Source organism: Eretmochelys imbricata, chromosome 4 (genome assembly GCF_965152235.1).
Source record: "Eretmochelys imbricata isolate rEreImb1 chromosome 4, rEreImb1.hap1, whole genome shotgun sequence".
NCBI classification, from domain to species: Eukaryota; Metazoa; Chordata; order Testudines; family Cheloniidae; genus Eretmochelys; species Eretmochelys imbricata.
In genome coordinates this window covers 31,939,335-31,960,643 of record NC_135575.1, presented here as the reverse complement: position 1 = coordinate 31,960,643, position 21,309 = coordinate 31,939,335, and the positions used below count along the sequence as shown (strand labels likewise).

Genomic DNA, 21,309 nt, shown 5'->3' with positions numbered 1-21,309 from the left:
CATCAGATGCATATGAAACCAGTTTTTTTCTTTCACGTTAGAGGACTGGAGCAAATCCCACTGGAACAAAACACCCCCCCCATATCCTGGAGAACAGAAAGCTATAAAACATGTAGCCATTCAGATACCATGAAGATGGTGATAGATTAGATAGAAAAGACTATACAATATAGTGGGGTGGGGAGACTATGGAGTGTAAATTGTGAAGGAAGTAAGGATCTAGGAAATAGGTAATCTGTAAACCCAGATGATTAGAGGTGAGAGGCAACCTAGGCAGTGGAAAGGAGCTAGGCCAAACTCAAAATGGCTGCCAACATTATTGCACAATAGCCAGGGTTTATTTATTCATACTGAACAAAATCCTGAAGTCCTTATTCAGAAAAAATAAAGAACAGATACTTACCCTACGGTAACTGTGAGTCTTCTAGATCAGTGGGTTCAACTTTTTCTCATTTACGGACCCCTAAAATATTTCAAATGGAGATACAGGCCCCTTTGGAAATCTTAGACATAGTCTGTGGATCCCCAGGTCCATGAACCACAGTTTGAAAACCACCATTCTAGAAGGGGACTGTGGATCCCACTCTAGGCGCACACGTGACCCATGTGCATAAGACTGGATTCTTTTTGCTAGCAGTGTCCATCGGGGTTGTGCATTCACCCTGTATCTCCTCATGCTCTCATGTGATGACATAAAGAATGGGGAGACCAGGACCCTCCCTCATTTTCTTTCCAGTATGAAGCTCATGTTTGTTGAAGTCTCTTAAAGTGGGAACGGAGGGCAGGTCATGGGTTCCACACTGACTAAAACAACTAGAAGAACCACAGTTCCTGTAGGGTAACCGTTCTTCTTCAGGTGGCCTGGGCATATTTCCACTTGAGGCTCCAGGCATCTGCACCATGAGCTTCCAGAGCCCTCTGGACAGCAGTGTTCTCTGGGCCCGCTTGTCCTTCAATTCCCCAATCCTGAAGGGTTTGAGGGTATAAAAAAGGTATAAAAGGGGAAATGAAGTTCTTTTCTAAACACCGATGGTGCAGCAAGCTTGGACCACAGCATCTTCTATGCTTTCCTCGACAGTTTTTGTTTTTTCTTTTTCTGCCCTTTGGAGGCAAAATGTGTTTAGAGTTATGTCATAGGGCAAACCCAACTGGAGAGCCCTCCAGCAGCAGGCCATGGCACAACAAAGGAACATGCCTCAGTTTCCCTCCTTCACTGGTTCTCAGAAATAGTCCCAACGGTCTTATCAAGTACAAATATAGCTCTCACAGTGTTAATTTATTACAGGGCTCCCATGCACATAAATCATAACAAAACAAGTCCCCAGCTCATCAATAAACAGCCCCAGTGTGTCTCACTACATCTCTCACCACACCTTGTCCCCAGCCTTCAGCCCACTTCAGCCTTCTCTGGGCATAACTCTCTAGCTCAGGAAAGTCAGCAGGTCGGTCGGTCGGTCGGTCTCTCTCTCTCTCTGCTGGCTTCTGGGCAATTCCCCACTCTTTCCAGAGAAGGTCTACAGAGCTTTCTGCTCTCTACAAGGTTTTCCCAAGGCAACTCCCTGCTGCTCCTTCAGGGCCCAGGTGTTCTCTTTTAAGCCTAAGTGGGGGTCTGCTGACCAGTAACAGCTGCACTGGCAACTGCCCTCTGGTTAGTTTGTCAGTTTGTCTTTTAAAAGAAAAGAGGAGCTGCCCCTCTGGTACAGACTTGGTTTGAAGCCACAGGAGTCACCTCACACACGCCTACTGTTGTGGGTGGCTTCTCAGGCCCAGTTGACTAAGTTGGCAGTGAATAAAGTCCAGCATCTGCTTTTAAGAATGTCTTACAGGAGTGAATTTGCCTGCCACCCCATCCCTGCTCACAGGGGAGGCATCTCAGGTTGGCCACTGTTAAAGTCCCTGGCCTAGGAGACCTAACTATATGCCTAAAGTGGCTCTCTGGCCATTGGATCCAGTTTCCAAAAGCTATGGATCCGCAAACTGGATCTGGACCTGGGAGCCATCCATGGATCTGGTGCTGCAAAACACGGATCTGGATCTAGCAGCAAAACATGAATCTGAGGCTGCAAAACCCAGATCCAGATCTGGCAGCCATACATAGATCCAGGAGCCACAAAACCTGGATTCTGATCCAGCAGCCAATCATAGATCTGGGAGCCACAAAACCCTGAGTGGATCCACAACAGAGCAACAGGGCATAGGTACCACAACAGGGCATAGATACCCCCCCCCGCCCAAAGCTGCATATAGATCTCTGGCTTGTATTATTTTGTTCTGAAAATGGTATAAATACAAGTTAAATTCTTTCCCAATGGGGATAATGTTCTTGTTTAGGGTTCTGAGCCAAAGGCCAAGAAACCTGGTCTTTCCATCTTCTGCAGACCGCTAGAATGCCGGTATATCCTTGCACCTCATTTACATTCAAGAAGGCAAGGATCAAATTTTGCATATTCAGAGAACTTTGTCACTATTTATATGGGGCCAAAACGCATCTATAAGTTTCCCAAAGCCTTGGGAAGACGGTGCTGACACAAGAGGAATCAGTCTGTCATGGTCCAAAGGTTGTCCATGTCATGACACACTGACAATATCCTGTAAAATCTGAACAAACCTTATGGGATTAAGATAAAGTTTACTGAATTAAGATAAACCTTACTGAGTTAGGGTTAATACCTTTGGGATGCATTGTATTAAAATGCAATTGTGTATGTATTATTCTGGCATTGTAAGTACCTTCTCTTGTAGGGAGGTGGGATGCTACTGTACTTCCTCTGTTATCAACCCTTTGAAACCACTCCCCTGGACAGAGATGCATATACTAATTCAGACTGGATTCTCCAGGGACCAATAGACAAAGAAAGGGTTTTTGGATGAATAGCCTGGTTTTATACTGTCTCAGGACCTGCTTCCTGATCCAGCAAACAGACAGGTCCATGGAGGGCCCCAATCCTTAGTTGGAAGGACTGGACCACGGAGGTCACAGAGGACATTGTGCTTGTTCTGAGCTGAAGCTGTGATAAACTGGTGAGCACAAGGAATCCTGGGAGGGAGGGGAAGGTCTGAAGGACTGGTCCTGCCAAAATCCATGTTAGGAGTAGGGTTAACTCTGGTAAGCTTAGCATACATGTAGGTTCTTTTATTATTTTCTCTGTAATGCTTTTTACCTTAAGAATAAAGTAGACTTATACAGGAAGTGCTGTATGGCAATTACACCTGTCAACCATCTCTAAAGAGAAAGTCAGCAGATGCCCCCGGGCAACCTGTCAGTGCTGGGAAATGCACTGTGAAGGCAGGGAACTGTGCAGTCTGGAAACAGCCCAATCAGAAGGGAGAGAGATGGGGGTCTCCACCCAGAAAGGCAACAGATGGGGAGCTGGAAGCCCGAGGGCGGGTGCTCTTGCTGCACAACTGACAGGAGAAAGGTCATGTCCACCGCATGCCCTCAAGCTTTCTTCATCACACCACGCTGCATGACAGATACTGCAGCTACATATGTTGTTTTTAGCAAAAAAAATTCCCTCAATTAAAACTTATCTTGGGGGAGGGAGAAGATTGATCTATTCACTCTTGACCTGGCATCCAGAGCTGATGCTTGTTCTGGCCATTCTGCAGTCCTTGTTTACCTAGAACTCCTCAGCCCACTTTCCTGGGTGTTGTGCTGCTTGTTAACTCCCACAAGTGGGAATATGCAGAGACCACTCAACAACGAAATGAAGGTTACTTACCTGTAACTGGAGTTCTGCAAGAGGAGTCTCTGCATGTTCACACTCCCTGCCCATCTTCCCTGCTTCTTTGGAGTCTCAGGGCAAGAATTTCCAAATTAGTGGAAGGAGCTGAGGGGTGGTTGGGGCCACTCTCCACTTTTACACCATTAGAACCCTCCAGGATCAGAGGAAAAGGGAGGAGAGAGGGGCCACAATGGATACTCCTGTTCAGAAGGTTCCAGAAGTTTGTGGTGCAGGCACCTTGATCCCACAAATGGGAATATGCAGAGGCTCCCTCAAAGAAGTAAGCTTCATTTCTTTCTTCTTTGCGCATGTGTCATTGTGAATCCCACTGTATGTGACTGGCAAGTAGTATCTTCTTCTGGATAGTGGGTACCCTGGCACTGGAACTAAGGGTGCTGGGGGTGCTGCCGTACTCCCTGGCTTGAAGTGCTTTCCATTATATCCTGGGGTTTACAGTTTGGTTCAGTGGCTCTCAGCACCCCCATTATACAAATTGTTCCAGTGCCCCTAAGTGGGTATGAAGTGTATGATCTGTGCTAATCAAATAAAATTAAATAAAAATGAAGTACTGCTCTTCGGAACTTGGCATCTGCCCTGGCTGCATGTCAAGTGCATAATGTTTAAAGAAGGTCAGTGGGTTTGTCCATGTAGCTACCTTACAGATCTGTGAGACTGACACATTTCTGACAAATGCCGACTTGCTCGCTTGAGCTCTGGTGAAGTGAGTCTTGACGTTCACATATGCGGCTCACCAACCAGCTAGTAACAAGTGGAAATGCATTGTGTAATCCACTTGGAGAGTCCCCGTGGAGAGATCACCTTGCCTTTCAATACACAAAGAAACAGTGAGAGCGCTGCAAGGGCTCACTCCTCTTTAGGTATTAAAATAGAGCTCTGGAAATGTCCGGAGTGAGAATGGCAAATCCTCTTATGGCTTGCATTTCATGAGGAATTCCCTAAGCTTGAAGACGGGATGCCCTCCTCACTAATGCCACAATGGCTGTGGATCTAGCTACATCCATTGTGGATTGCAGGGACATATTTGCCACCAATTGTCCATCTTTTCCAATGTCTTTAAGCTCCTCTCAAGCCTTGAGAGGGAGCTTGTTGATAAATAGCATTGCTCTGTCGCATGTAAGAAACTCTCATTTGTCTAGGAGAGTCTGGCAATTAGCAACCACTCACTGATGTGATATAGAGATAGCAGATCCAATCATTTGGGATTTTATGCATATTCTTGGCCAAATGCAATTTTTCTTGGATGACTGAGACCACTAGAGATTGGGATTAGGGTAAGAATAAAAATACTTGAACCTGGAAAGTGGCACCTGGTATCTTTTCTTGATACATTTTGTTGTTAGTGATACAGTGGCTAGCAGTTGCCACGGAGTTCATGCTGGATTTAGCAATGCCACATTTATGGGGAAGGTGAAGACAAGAAAATGAATAGCTTGTGAGATTTTTCAGATATGACTGAAGTCTGGATCTCCAGTGTGTCTGTGATCCATATCAGGAGCTCTTGGAATGCTTTGAAATCATTCAGCATTGGTATCAATGCTGAGGTGACCACCTTGCTGGTTGATGATGAGGAAAGGTCTTTGAGGGGCAATGCCAGATGCTGATGGATTTGTGCCTACAGGTCCCGCTCCTCCTGATACTCTGGGGGTCTGCAGCCTTGCCAGTTAGGCTGCCAGAGAGGGAGATCTTCTGTTTCTTGATGGAGAAGAGTGGCTCCTTCAGGCCTGTGAAGGAGGACCGTTTATCCCAAGAAGGGCCAGACTGGTATCCCGTATGAATATAGGTGGTTGGAAGGTTGCTGACAGGACCAATACCAGTCCTGATGCAGTGGCTGAGCTCTGAAGAACTCTTACAGTTTTTCAGACTCTTACAGTTCAGTGACCCTAAGGGGGAAACTGGTGAGGTGTGCCCCAGTGATGATGAGTATGTGTCCTCCATAGGCAGTGCCAGTGGGTATAGTGCCGCCACTGGGCAGGGGTGCAGGTGCTTCTGTCAGTACCAGTGCACATCTCAGGGAGGTTGACCATTTTGCAGTCCACAACTGTTCCCCCATAATACCAAGGTAGGAGTTGGCAGTGGGGTCCAGAACCAAGGAATTCTGCTGCACTGTAGTTTGCTCCTTTTCACTCATCTTCAGAGCTGGGAGAGTTTGAGGATTTATCTCTGATGCTTTCCTGTGTGTCTCTACATGAGAGGACACTGAGTTCTTCCTCAAGATCCTGCCTCAGCATTCTAGGTAGCTTCTTTCAGTGACCTGGTCTGATGTCTGAGGTTTTGCTGTCCATGACCCCGGTTCTGGTCAGTGTTAATGTAGCCAGTGCTGTGGTCAGTGTTGGTGATGGTTCCTCACATGGTGCTGACTTCTCTGCTGAAGCCTTAGGTATCATCTGTCCCCTTGATGGAGCACAAGAAGGTGAAGTTTTGGCTACCATAGTAGTTTGAGCCCAGATCTTCTGACTCCAATGCCACTCTCATGGATTATTGTAAAACATGGAGTTTGAGTTTCGCATCTCACGATTTTTCGGTTCAAGCAGCAAAAGAAAGGCAAACTAGAATGTGGAATTTACCCTGGCAGAAAAGGCACGTGCTGTACCCATCTTTAAGTGGAATTAGTGCATCACTGGTTGGGCACAGCTGGAAGCCTACAGGTTTTGAACCCACCAAGTTAAGGTCCTTTACAGGGGAGTCGTGTTGTGCATGTGCGTGTGTGTTTTCATTCGTTCATACAGGAGGGGTTAGACTGAAGAATTTATATCCAGCCAAGAATTATTCAGTCCAAGATGTTGTAAGAGACTGAAGGCTGCTCTGAAGTGTTTCAGAAGTTTAGATGAAGATATAATAATAGAGTTGTCAGCAGATAGGACACCACTAGGTTCTGTCTCATTGCCATGGATGGTCAGAGGAAAATGAGAGACCATCATGGGAGCATGAGGAGGCATAGGATTCATGCACAGCCCCAGTGGACACTGCTAGCAAAAAGAACCTGCTCTTGCGTGCCTGGGGAGCATGCACACCTACAGTGGAATCTACACTGACTCGTACTCAAAGAAGAACCAGAGATTATGGTCAGAGTTCTCAGATTTTCATAATCTATTAAAGACAAACATTTGTGCAGCAAATTCAGAATGGACGTATCTGGATACTTACAGATAGTGTCTGCAAAGGACAAGTTGATTTTTGTTATTAGCTCATCATCTACATTTGGCATTTAAGGATTTGCTCTTTCCCATTTTTTTCCAATAGGAAAACTATCATGACCCTTCTAGAAGTGCCACCACAACATTTTTTATTTTTTTTGCCTTTCCATAGGGGGAATGCAAACTACAAAATTTAATTTTAGATTTTTGTTCCATGAGTCTGGTTTTAAAAAATCCATGTGACAGCCCTGTCACCGCATTAGGGTCATGATGTCAGCCCTTCATCAGGAATACCAAAACAGGAATACCAAGATCATTGTCCAATCTATAATTCAACAGAAGGCCACATTTCTACCACAATACTGGCTAGAACTTATACTTAATACAATATTGGGTTACTTTTCCCTATTAGAATGCATAAAGTAAATTCTATTAATTTTACCTGTGGCATTGCAAGCTTCGCAAACAAGCACCAATTTAAATGTAACTTAACTAACATCTTAATTCAGTATTGTGTCTAAAACCTTCCTTATAATTCTTTGCACCATGTATTATTTTATGGATCTCTGAGATGCGTAGGAGGAAGAAAACTCAGCCTGGAACCAGTGCTCCACAGTCTACCATCACTACTCTATCTGTAGTACTGAGTGACTTACGCCTTGACTCAGCAACGCAATTAAGCACTTGTTTGTTTTGCTGAATCAGGGCCTTACTGACTAGCCAACCACCATTAGCCATGTCCATATAGAATCTCTACAGTGGCATTTAACAAGTATTACACATATGATGAAAAATTCTTTTTTGGTAAGACTATACCTTGTGAAAAGTAGTGAATATAATCTTGTTTTATAGTGGTAGATGGATCTCGAGGAGGTAGGGGTGGCTTGTCCAGGAAAAAAGAGTCTCTTCCACCCGCTTCAGGATCGTCATCAGGTATGCTGGCATATAAATTGTCGTCATCAAAGCTGCATGACTTTCCCTCTAAATTATTTTCTTCATCTTTCTTTTCTTCCACTCCATTGACTTCTTCAGCTTCCTCTTCCTTTTCTTCCTCCTTGTCCTCTTCCTTCTTGCCTGATTCCTCCCAGGCTTTCTGTCTGACTCCACACTGGTCTCCTGTGCTCTGTCTGTCTGTTAATGCTAAAGAATGCATTGTTTAATTTAAAATTTGCCAACTGGAAGCATTTTGTGTTTCACTGATTTCCATAAAAGTACCAGCACTGCCAATAAAACTTTTATGAACTAATACCGTGGAACGCTGTTAAATGTATAACTTCAGTGAATGGCTTTTAAAATATTTACCAAATGAACAGTGGAAGCTTTCATTATATCTTGCTACCTCAGAACACAACATATTCATGTATACAATAACATTAGGGCTTTTCAGAGTTATTGGTGGGGTGGTTAGGCAATATGCACTATCCTTTCCCCACAATCTGTATTGCCTGATTTTCAAAGCAGCACAGCACACATGAGTTAGTAAAATATGTTAGAACTCATGCAGCTGTATCACTTATTTTTAATACACTATAGCTTGGCTGCTTATCATTTAACATTATTTAAAATGAAATAAATATTTCCCCTGGGATATGTGGTTTGTAGTGAGCTTTATGGCTAGTGGCCTTTCGACCAAAAATAAGGATATAGTGGAGAAATACATAACAGTAAATTTTCAGCACTATGTACAGCATAAGGATTTAGCTAAAATAACAACTGGAAACCATGTAACTTATTCCCTCCATACCCTTTTAAAATTGTATCCATTTCTGGACATAGACATTATGAAGACCCTCCATTATTTCCAATATTAGAAGCATTTAACTTACATATGTTTCTATTCTTTTGCCAACCCTCTCAATTTTAACCCACAATTTATATGTTAATATATGTTTCACTTAGGGTGCATTTGAGATAGAAGTTTTCCAATAAATTCTTTCTTTTCCATTCCTGGTATTCCAAAAAAATTCTAGAACCCCCCCAAAATATCTGACTACTTTGTACTGCCTCATGCCTGACAGAAAGATGAGTGCTTCTAAATATAATAGACAAACCCATCCATCACCATTTTTTCTCTTTGTAAAAAAGGCCAAATTATGGTCCCCTGAGTCAGTGGAATGCGGGTGGGTGGGGAAAACATCCGTAGCATGTGAGAAGTGTGAAAGGAAGCGTTACGTCTCTACAAGACAGAATGCCCCTAGAGGCACCAAGGGAAGTAGAAGGAGAAGCAGCTTTTGTTGCACCTTATTAAAGGATTCTTAGTTGTGAAGGATCTGTTATGAAGATTTGTCCCTAGTGCTGAGTACTTCAGTTCATTTCCTAATTGGACCATCATTTTTATATCCACATCCAGGGCAGGGTAACGTTTGTGTGTCCCACCTAGAGCAGTAAGCACTAACAGTGCTAGCCAGACTTCTAGCCCTTCAAGTCAAATTATGGCTGCCCAGCGTCTAGGTGTGTTGGAGGAAGAGGATCATGATTTAGCCTGTAAGGAGCAACAATCTAATACAGAAAGTGAGACAACTGGGAAGATATCAAGAATCTAGTCAAATACAAATAGAATATGGGATGGCCTTTCTTACACAGTTATCATGGATCTGTGGCATAAGTGTCATTGCTAAATGCAAAAAAACCTGCAGCTCTTCCCTAACTGTCTTAGGTTCCCTTGCAAATCTCAGCCAACATTACTGAAACGTTAAGGGACAGGTCAATGTTTGTACAGATGTGAGAAGAGGAAGCTGAAAAGAGCCTCCCAATTGTGCTTCCATGCAGGATCTAATGACAAATGTAGGCACTGCCCTCCTCTAGCATAAGGGCTGCTCTCTGATAGAGCACAGGAGGGGTGGAGAGAAATGGGTCTGCCACTCTCCACATCAGCCCGCGGATCTGGGTGGCCACCAAGGGGAAAGCATGCTGCACCCCTTGAAAGAGTGTAGCAAAAGGTACGTTCCCCCATGGACCAGTGTTTAAAGGCATGACTGAGCCCTTAGGTCACACAGCTAAATGCTAAAAAGTCAGGAAATCTGCAAGTTAAGGTTGAGCATTTAACCATAACTTTGTCCTCTTGTGTGTGTATACACTCCCCTATAGTCTCTAGATACCACCATTTCTCAGTTAATACAACACAGTATGAAGGACATGGTACCTGAAACCTTTCAGACAATACGACTTACGAGAGGTAATGTGAGCGCCTGAGTTCAGCATGGCCACATAAATTCCATCTTCCTCCTCCTCCTCCTGATCACTGTCTTCATTATCGGTTGTAGTAATCTGGAAAGAAGATCAAGCAGAGCACATCTTTTGGTGATATTATCCATAAACACATCAGTGTAATGTGAAAGAAAAGAGCTTTTGCCCTGGGGAAAAAAAGAGTCAAATCCTTTTCTTTCAGTTCTGGGTAAAATGCCCTCATTTCATATTTTGCAGAGGTTCATTTGCCCTCAGTACTAATGCCTACTGATAAATTCCTTAAAATCCTTCTAAGGCGAAAACAGAGGCAGGATAGTAGTAGTGATATATGAATCTAACTCTGTTTACTCTGTATGTGTGTGCGTGCATGTGTGAGAATCAGTTTCCAATTGTGAAGTATGCATGGTGGGTGGATGGAAGGTGTGGACAGTAACAGATGAAAAGAGGGTCTGTGCGGCACTGTGGAGTAGACCAGAATGGTCAGGGTGCAACAATCTTTGGAGGGCTAATTGAAAATAGTAGACCACTGAGTGCACGCTGCGTGTGCACAGGAGACTAGAGGACCGGTCACACAACTGCAGGTATGTTAGCTGGGTCTGCCTTACTATCAAAGCAGAGCTATGTGCTCATTCTGTCCTGCTTCTGAAAAAAACATTAAAGCTCTTGATTTTACAGTGTCCAAATTAACCTCAGTTGGAGGAGTTTCAGGCCCAGTGTTTGTAGTAACAATGTCCATAGTCTTTTCACCGTATTTATATAAGCAGGAGGATATATTAACTTCTGCCAATCTCTGACCAGACAAAGCAGAGTAGGATTACAGTCAGTTTTGGTTGTCCTCCACAGAAGAAGCTTGTATTCCTTCAAGGCCTGATTTTCAGTAAGATGTGTATGGAAATATATGTCTCCGTTGCACATACACAAATGTCTGATTAACATGCACACACTGCTGTGTAAGCATCCATCTAGCAATCATTAGTGCACAAAGCAGGACTCTTTAGAGGTATCTAGAGTCTTGCATCTTAAGGAGCTTCACAGTAGCTTGAACTCCCTGGGACCTGTATTACTAGCATGTGCCTAAAGGACACAACAGAGTCCTCAGTAGTCATTGATTAGAGACTTGAATGCTGAAAAGGAATATTAATCCCCTGCATTTGATTTCTGCCTACACAACAAAGTCCCTACCAACTTGAAAGCAGGAATTTAACAGTGTGCTCCATAAATCCTGCAGTTTGCAAGGAATCACTGCAAGCAGATATGCAATCAGCAGAGAGTCTTTGACTGAAGAGCTGGCCTTCTGCTCCTGGGTCTCTCTGCTTAACTTCCCTAGGATTATGCGGGGTTCAGAGTGAAGGCATGGGGTGAACTTCACCCAGTGAGCAGATCAAGAGGCACCAATCTGGGCCATCACTGATCTTTGTAAAGTATAGGGAAAAGGGAAAATAAATATGAGAAATTTTGGGTTTCTCTGGGGGAACCAAGAGAGCATCTTTTCCCGCTGCAGCTGTGTATGGCAATCTCAAGAATGTTAGATCCAGTGCCCCGTGTTCCCTTTCCCCTCCAAACAGTAAACACAATTTAAGGAATATGTCCAGGTCATCTGTCCCCATGAACAAAGCACTGGCCCTGTATGCTATGTCCATCTAATGTGTTTAGCAGTTTAAGAGTCTTATGCTCTGGCAGAACTTCCCCATTGTTCAATTGGTTCCCCCTAGTTTGGGGACATAGGACATCACTGCACTGATGTCTGACAAAACATGTATACGGAAGCCCTGAATTGAGACTTTTCCAGAATACAAAGTAGCTATAATCTGGGTTAATATGCACAATTTGTGCTAACAGCAGCAATAAACTGCAACCAGGGGGCTCTGACAAGTTCCATGGCCCACTGACCCTGTGATGAGAAACATGAAGCCACGACTTAGAGACATGACTCCTGAGGATCTGTGCAATGTGGGCCTAGAAAGGAGTGGAGTTTTAAAAACACTGAGTTCCCCTTCTGTGATGTTGGAGGCCTGCAAAAGGGAAACACTTCCCAGTTGTTTACCCTTAGCCTTGCAACCAGTAAGCACCTATGGATACGTATTTAATAGAGAATGCCCAGAGGGAAGGCAGGGAATGGAGCTCTTGGAGTAGCTTTGCTAATTGCCTCTGGGAGATGGAGGGAGCAACCATTAACTCCCGGTACTTATTCATTATGGATCAATTTTTGATGAAGGAAATCACACGAATCACAGAAAGCCTAAATGGGAGATATGATTAATGTAGACTTTTCTATATTTTCAAGAAACCCAAATTCCCTTCAAAGAGGACTGTGGCCATTATATAAGTCTTAGAAGCTCTTCTGACTGATGCAATGAAATTATTGTTTAAGTAAATACATCTTTTCACTTCTCTGGATTTTAGGGGGTGAGTAGCTTGACATAGTGCTGCTTTTCAGGAAAAGTTAACAAGTTTCCTGTAGTTGGGAGACATGGGAAAGCTGAGCAAATTGAGAAAAGTTTTACTTAGATCTGTTTTTCCGAGAAAATTCCCTTTGTAAACCTTGGGTGAAGTCATAGTTCCATTACAGTCAATGGCAAAACTCCCACTGACTTCAATGGGGCTAGGATTTTACTCTATTACTTTAAAGTCTTCGAGGCTGTCCTGATGAAATGGCTTGGCATTTAAGGGCTTTAGGTTCAAAACTGGATAGAATCCTCCAGTGACCTTGGGGAATACAAATATGAGACATATTCAGCCCATCTGAGGGTTTCTGCTTGGCATTACTTCTAAGGCAGAAAGCTCTATGGTCTCTCTTATCTCCTTTTATGTCAGAGAGGTATAGCTCTGTAGACTTATTAGTGAAGGAGGGACCCTTTACCCTGGAATGGAGTTGAAATACAATTTTAGCCCTTCTGGCACACACTGTAGGACTTTTTGTGGGTCTTTCCCCTTTCCTCCATTTCAACCCAAAATTTTGTTTTGTTGGCAACGAGTTTGGCAATTAGAGGGAAAGAACTTCTGCTAGTGTCAACCGAGGGGCTGCCTCAAGAGGTCTGTGAAGATTTGAAATCCTTAGCTTGTAAATTAATAGGCAAGGTCTGCTTACCTGAGTCTGCACCCTACAGTAGTTGGATAGTCTTAGCTCAAGATGCAGCAGGCAGGTTAGAAATGAAAGGCCTCTAAGACACTGGATACTACCATGTGATTTCCTTCTTTTCTAAACCCTTCGCTTGCAGGGTTGGTTAGCCCAGCCATGGACTCGGAAATGTAGCCTTTTATTTTTTACCCCTCCTCAGTCCAACTTTCCCTAGGTCTGAATCACTCAGGGTAGAGAACTTATAAACCTCCATGTGACCACTGCCACCTGTCATTTCGGGGACCACTAATCTAGCAGTGGGCCTAGTCTGCCTCGGGACTGAGATCTGGGCACATTTGGCAAAGAAGAGAAGTCTCCCCATCTGCTGGGTTTCAGAGGGCAAATCTGGGCAAATAATGTTACTGAAATAACTTTAGATGTGGTCTAAAACAAATAAAAGGTAGATAATATGCCTTATTCTTCTCTAACTTATCTCAGTGTAACTCAGTGGCATTCTCTCCTGTTTTATACTGGAGAGAAGAATGAAGTCCATTTGGAGTCTCAGAAGTAGGAAACATAGTTCTATTTTCACCATTGCTCCCTTAATGAAAAATCAGGCCTATTTCCTCACAATTTGATTTTACTTTCACTTCTGCTAAGGTTAAATGCCCCCTTTTAACATTATATGGTCGGGTATGGCTTTCTTTCAGTTATCCACTCTAACTGGCTAACTAAGCTTTATGTAGAGGTAGTCACAAAAAAAAATTAAAAATCACACTGATAATTGAAATGTCAAAGCTGTTTCTTTTTTGCAGGGTTTGAAACTGATTTTTTCATTTTTTCTAAATTTTTAATTTTTGTAGCAAAATTGTTATCAGGACCATTATCAAACAATTTACAGCCATTTTGATGAGTTTCAATAATGTCTTCAATAAAGATTTCAATTTAAAACATAGTAAAATTAATGAAAAATGAAACAAAAAATGAACTTTTTTTTTTTTGCAAACTTTTTCATTTTCAAGAAAAGGTATTTTTCCATAAAAAACAACAAAAACACTTTGGTCAAAAAATTCTGACCATCTCAATGGTTGAGAAAGCCTCTTCTGGCTAGATCCTGTACAGATGTGGAGTGTTCCACATCTATGCACAGGCAAACAGCGATGAACTGAACAAAAGAAGCACAAGGGAATCAGATCCTGCATTAATGAAAGCACTACTGGTTACCACCACACTACACCTGCCTTGCAGACTGTGAGGGCAGCCCATAACAAAGCACCTCATTTACATGCTGATGATCATGCCTAAGGCCTCTTCACATCACAAACACCTCACTTTTTTTTTAACCCTGTATACAGACCAAGCAGAGGCACTGGAGCGCAACAAGTCTGTACTCCCTTTTGTGCATTGCACAAGGACTTGGAAGAATCAAACCTTTCAAGTTTAAGTTAGGCCTTGGACAATGCATTGATTGAACACACACGGTTAATTCAGTTGTTTCTTATCTGTTGGGCTTGATACTACCCATTATCCTGTTCCTTGATTAATCATTATAAAAATGGCATTTACAAACAAGGTTGAAAAGTCAATTATTTTTCAGTCTCTCCATAGAGTAATTAAACTTCTTCTGATGGTAGCTTCCAGAATCCCATGTGCTTCTGGCTCAGTTTATTGTACTTGATCAAACTGGCATTTTTAAAAAAAATGTAACATTCAATGGCTTTCAAACCTCAGCTATTCTTTCTACATATAATTATGGAATTCTTCATGCTACATAATAGCCTCCAAATTTCCCTGAAATGTGGCAATTATGAAAATGCACCATGGAACGAATCCTGAAGTCATCATTAGACCTAGGCAAAATATTTTTAAACTTTTTTTACTGAAAAATGCAGAGTTGGGTCGACTGAAGCATTTCTCAAACTCATGTTGACTTCGGTGAATTGTTTCAGTCAAAATGAAAAAAAGAAAAAAAAGGGAAATATTGAAATGAGTGCTATTCAAAAATTTTGTACAAATGGAATGGGATACTGGGAATACAACAGGCATCCCCACAGCTTCCTCCTTCTCAGTTTTGTGCGTCTTTCCTTTCATTTCCTTTGCTTTTATAGAGATGAAATATGCTTCAAAATAGAAGTCAGTCTCGAGTCAAAGAAAACACCTTGCTTGATCTGAAACAAATCTTTTCCAACTTTTTTAATTAATCAAAAATTCAGAAAAATGTTGTTTTTGGTTTGACCTGAACTCCAATTTTTTTTCCATAACAGGCAGCAAACCAAAACATCGGTTATTTGCCCATCTCTAGTTGTCATTCAGTTTTTACACAATTCTTATGTAAAATTCTCATTGACTCTTTCAGTGAGAGGTTTACTTTAGTAAGGAGTGAATAAAAACTGAGTTATAACATAAGAAATTGACTCCATAATATGACATTAAGCTAACTTTAGCAATATACTGGAAGATTTAAGATATGCTACGTATGGAATAATATGGAGCCATTTATTCATGCTGTGAGCTTTCAAAAATCACATATTGTCAGGGAAAAATTAATAAAAATAATGTAATATTAGCCACCAATAAACCCCACAAAAGGTAATTCATCTTGTTTTTTTGTGGGCATGAGGAGCTGTCATAAATATAAAAGGAAGGGTAACCACCTTTGTGTATACAGTGTTATAAAATCCCTCCTGGCCAGAGGAAAAATCCTTCCAGCTGTAAAAGGTTAAGAAGCTAAGGTAACCTCGCTGGCACCTGACCCAAAATGACCAACGAGGGGACAAGATACTTTCAAATCTGAAGGGGGGGGGAGAGGCTTTTGTCTGTCTGTGTGTGACCTTTGCCGGGAACAGATCAAGGATGCAAGCTCTCCAACTCCTGTAAAGTTAGTAAGTAATCTAGCTAGAAAATGTGTTAGGTTTTCTTTGTTTTGGCTTGTAAATTTGCTGTGCTGGAGGGAATGTATATTCCTGTTTTTGTGTCTTTTTGTAACTTAAGGTTTTGCCTAGAGGGATTCTCTATGTTTTGAATCTGACTGCCTGTTAGATTATCTTCCATTCTAATCTTACAGAGTGTTTCTTTTATCTTTGTTTTGTTCTTCTAATAAAGTTCTGTTTTTTAAGAATCTGATTGGGTTTTTAGGGATCTAAAAGATCCAAGGCTGGTTTGTGCTCATCTTATTTATTCTCAAGCCTCCCCAGGAAAGGGGGTGTAGGGCTTGGGGGGATATTTTGGGGGAAGAAGTCTCCAAGTGGTCTCTTCCTGGATTCTTTGTTAAATTGCTTGGTGGTGGCAGCGTACCAGGTTTTTAACCTAAGCTGCTTCCCAAGACAAGAAAGAAATCTGTGCCTTGGGGAAGTTTTCACCTAAGCCGGTAATAATAAGCTTAGGGGGTCTTTCATGCAGGTCCCCACATCTGTACCCTAGAGTTCAGAGTGGGGAAGGAACCTTGACAGGAGCCCACAAAGGAAGAGGTCATAATGACAGTCTGCTTGTAATAAGTTTATATTTGAAGTCAAAAAGAAAAGGAGTACTTGTGGCACCTTAGAGACTAACCAATTTATTTGAGCATGAGCTTTCGTGAGCTACAGCTCACTTCATCAGATACATACCGTGGAAACTGCAGCAGACTTTATATATACACAGAGAATATGAAACAATACCTCCTCCCACCCCACTGTCCTGCTGGTAATAGCTTATCTAAAGTAATCGTCAGGTTAGGCCATTTCCAGCACAAATCCAGGTTTTCTCACCCTCCTGGATTTGTGCTGGAAATGGCCTAACCTGACGATTACTTTAGATAAGCTATTACCAGCAGGACAGTGGGGTGGGAGGAGGTATTGTTTCATATTCTCTGTGTATATATAAAGTCTGCTGCAGTTTCCACGGTATGTATCTGATGAAGTGAGCTGTAGCTCACGAAAGCTCATGCTCAAATAAATTGGTTAGTCTCTAAGGTGCCACAAGTACTCCTTTTCTTTTTGCGAATACAGACTAACACGGCTGTTACTCTGAAACCTATTTGAAGTCAGTACATACTGCTTGGGTGCCAAATAAGATCTTGTATGAATTACAAGGGTGGATTCTAGAAACGGTTGTGAATGAAAACTGTGGCTGTGACCCACCTCCACACACAATTTTATGGTGTTGAAATCCAGAGCTGAATTTTGGGTACAAACAGTGCAAATGACTCTTATCTTTACAGTGGGTCAAACCAAAACCAAAACTCCAGATGCACACCTTGAAACTCAAACCTTGAAGTGGCTCTGAACTTCACATCTTGATCATATGCCTTAACAACAAAATATATTTAAGTGAAATCAGGCATTGGTTTATGATCAGACATTCAGGGGCAGAGTCTGCTTTCACATCAACATAAACCAACAGTAACTCCAGTAAAGTCAATGGACTTATCCCACTGTAAAACGGATATAAGTAGGAGAAAAATCAGAGATGCAATCTTTGTGAATATGCTGATAGTCAGAATATCCTTATGGGCCTTTCTATAACTGCACATATTTTACATAATGAGACTGACTTTCTTCTTTTATATATTGGTATATATCTGGTGTAATTCCATGGAAGTCAATGGGCTGGATCCTCAGCAGGTGTAAACTGTCTTAGCGCCACCACAGTCAATGGAACTATCCTGATTTACACCAGTTGAGAATCTGGCCTGTTAGTTACACTGCTGTAAATATGACATAAATGAGAGGAGAATCGAGCTACAAGAAGGTAATTGAGAAGAGCATGAAGATACTTGCTCATAAGTATAAAAGACTGGAATATGGGATGAGGAAGCAGATTTTGAAATGAAGGACTGTACAGAATAATGATGGACCAGCTACATTAAAGTTTGGATGTTCTTTGGGAAATTGACAAGTTTGTATCTTTTAGTCTGAAAATTTGTTATTTTAGTATTTTTGGCACATGCAAAAACCAAACAGCATGTAACAATTTAGTTCTATTCAGTATTTTACTGCAATATGGTACTATAGGCTTCTCATAAATATACATTCTCTGTAATAATCCAATGGTATGACGAGTGTCTTCTTCTACTGACTAGCCTAACATTTATCATTCTTGTTTATATTAATTTCTCGCATAGTATAAATTTCAAAAGTTAACAGAAAAAGAAGATAGTAAAGTTTGGGGAAAAAAGCGCATGCAAACTGCCCATAAACAAAAATCGCACTTTCTTCTTTTCAGTAATTCACATACATGGTTCTGCTTGAAGTGCAATTAAATGTAAAACCTTGAATGGAATCCAAATATTATATGATTTTATCTCTTTTTCAAGCCTGTTTCCAAGCTGCCAATTTGGAGTTGGCTCAGAGGTGGACAGGTTTTTGATCTACATTACTGGTAGGCCATGTTTTCCTTGTCCCCAAGCCAGAGATACTTTGAATATGTATACAACAGTATCAAATGAAAGAAGTCAAGCATGGTAATGAAGCACTAGGATTGTCACTGTGTCACAGTTGTTGGACATTTCATTTGTTTAATGGCAAAGAAGCAGCTGGCTTCTGTAATCTCATCCAAGCTGTAAACAGAGGACCCTGTATGCAAAACCAGCAATTTCCCACTAAGATTACCCTACATTATTATTAGAAAATAAGCATTATCTGCTAGAACAAACAGACAGGCACTTCTTGTTCATATTGTCTCTAACTACTTTTCTCACAAAAATATGGGGTCAAATTCTGCCTTCACTTACACCCATACCAGCCTAGCTGATCCATATAAATAGGCTGAGATTAAAAGAAATTTTTTCCATAAAAACAGAGACTTTGATTAAGCAGTAGAGATGAAAATCCAGTTTAACCCACAGCTTTCCATTTGAAATAAAGTAACAGTCTTGCAGGCTGAATTCAGAACTCACATATTTTCCCTTCTATGTTTACAATTACAGTACAGTCCTGGATGCAACAAACACATGCACCTAAACTGAAAAGAGAAGCTTGATGCTATCATCATCTTTGGGTCATCATGTAAACACAGAACAATATGGATAAGGTAAAGGAGCAGCATGGAAGAACCTCAGGTGTGAAAGGCAACGTATAAAGTATTTTAAACACATCTTTCCCATTCAGACCAGGGATAATCTGGTCTATTTGACTAGTATTATTCCAGTAACTTACTCCTTTCCCCTCCGAAGTCCCTTATCATTTCCATGGGATGAAAACAACCAAAATAGAAAAAAGAGACAGTATGCAACATAAGCACATACAGTAAGCATGCTTAAAATAGCAATTCCAGACTAGATATATTACTGGCTCCAGCAATATTCCCTCTACTTAAAATAGAGACTACAGCTAAAACTGGTCTCTCTCTAGAACTAGAATTAATCACCCAGTCTCACTTTGAATGTTGGGCATACCTTTTTTTGCTTTTTGTTTACTTGGACTGCTCCATTTGTTTTGTATAAAAGTATGGACATTTCCAGGAAACAGATCTCATTGAAACAAAACTGAAACTCTGCAATAATCCACAGAATCAAATTCTGTGTGCTGTTTCACTGTTATTTCATTGAGGTTCCATATGACAGCATATTGACATAAATGCCAATAACGGCTGTTTGAAATGATTGTGCTGTGAATGGACATTCTGTTTGTCACTGGCTCCTTCAGGAGTTTGGCTCAAATTAGTTTGGTTTTCATTCTGAGCACACAGATTCCCAAGTTTACACCCCCTCATCTCTATAGATTTATTTCTGCTACAGAAAGGAATGGAAGGCACAAACAGTGCTTATTTCCAAACTCCAGTTGTAATGAACTTTTCACAGCAGACCATTTTTCTGGGCTGTTCTTCTGTTTTAAGATATTACAATGTGTTCCTTGGAAGAAGGGAACACAGTAGAGTTCCCTTAAATCCTAATATAAATTTATGCAGTTATAGTGTGCCTGTCACCATACTATCCAGGCACAAATGCAAACTTTAGCTCAAAAGGAAGAAAACTTTTCAGTAGGCTTTCCTCAAAATTTTTGTTTACCAAAGGGGACTACATAAGCTTTTTCAGGCTCTTGGGCGGATACCAAAATAGTACGTACATGACGACAAATCTATGATCAGTGTTACAAATGAGATACTACTAGGTTAAGAGATGACAGAGTCCTACTCCTTATCATACTAACCTTTTGTACTCCTTTGAGCACCTTCAGCACTATCACTGCTTATGTCACTTCCATGTTTGTCCTTGGGGATTCAACAATGGGTGTGCCAGGCATCATTGTTTTGGTGTGAGAACCAGGGGGCTGCAGGTCTGGTAGCCTTGGCTGATATATAAAAAGAGGGCCAAATTCTGTTCTAACATCAGGACCATCAAGGGGATGCCTCTAGATTTACACCCGAGTGAGTGAGAACAGAATTTTGCTTCAATATGCTTTTGTAACAAGGGTTATTCTTTTGCAATCAGAACAATAGTACTAAAGTTTGCATAGCTGGCAGATGAGGTTCTAAGCTATGCATAGCAGACATTTTCTTTACCTCTTTAACTGGTAGCTATTCAACTGAGGCAATACCATTTCTGTGACAAATCAGTAAATAAAACTGGTAGAACTGATTAAGTGCACAGCACAGTGTACTGTAGTAGCTGTGGAAAAAGCTGTCAGTAGCAAAAAACCAAACCAAACCAAATCAATAAACCTTGATGTTACTGAAAGAATCCTGTTTGTAGCCAAAGAAATCTGGCAGCTGAATTAGGACACAGATGTTCTTTCTTATACAGGGAATCCTCTATTTCTCTAGGGAGAGCTGGTATTTTAAACATGCTCTGTTGTAACAATTTTTCAAAAATGGTTGAGGTCTATGCTGTGTTTTTTGCCACTCCTTCCCTATGCCAAACCTGTAGAAGAAAGCATAAATCTCATCCATTTGGGGTTGTGGTTCTGGGATGTAGAGATTATATACTTAAACTGAGGTCTTTACGGGTATGTCTACACTACGGAATAAGGTCGAATTTATAGAAGTCGGTTTTTTAGAAATCGGTTTTATATATTCGAGTGTGTGTGTCCCCACAGAAAATGCTCTAAGTGCATTAAGTGCATTAACTCGGTGGAGTGCTTCCACAGTACCAAGGCTAGAGTCGACTTCCGGAGCGTTGCACTGTGGGTAGCTATCCCACAGTTCCCACAGTGTCCGCTGCCCATTGGAATTCTGGGTTGAGATCCCAATGCCTGATGGGGCTAAAACA

At 41.5% G+C, this 21,309-nt stretch overlaps 1 protein-coding gene across 1 annotated transcript in view; it reads right to left on the bottom strand.

Annotated features, from left to right (window-relative positions):
• BANK1 (B cell scaffold protein with ankyrin repeats 1) overlaps positions 1-21,309 on the bottom strand; it is a 302,664-nt gene that overhangs the window by 52,018 nt on the left and 229,337 nt on the right. The window contains exons 9-10 of the mRNA XM_077815076.1: positions 10,051-10,147; positions 7,697-8,020 (exon numbers count right to left, since the gene is read on the bottom strand). Coding sequence (XP_077671202.1) covers positions 7,697-8,020; positions 10,051-10,147 — 421 coding nt within the window. The remainder of the gene's footprint in view (positions 1-7,696; positions 8,021-10,050; positions 10,148-21,309) is intronic.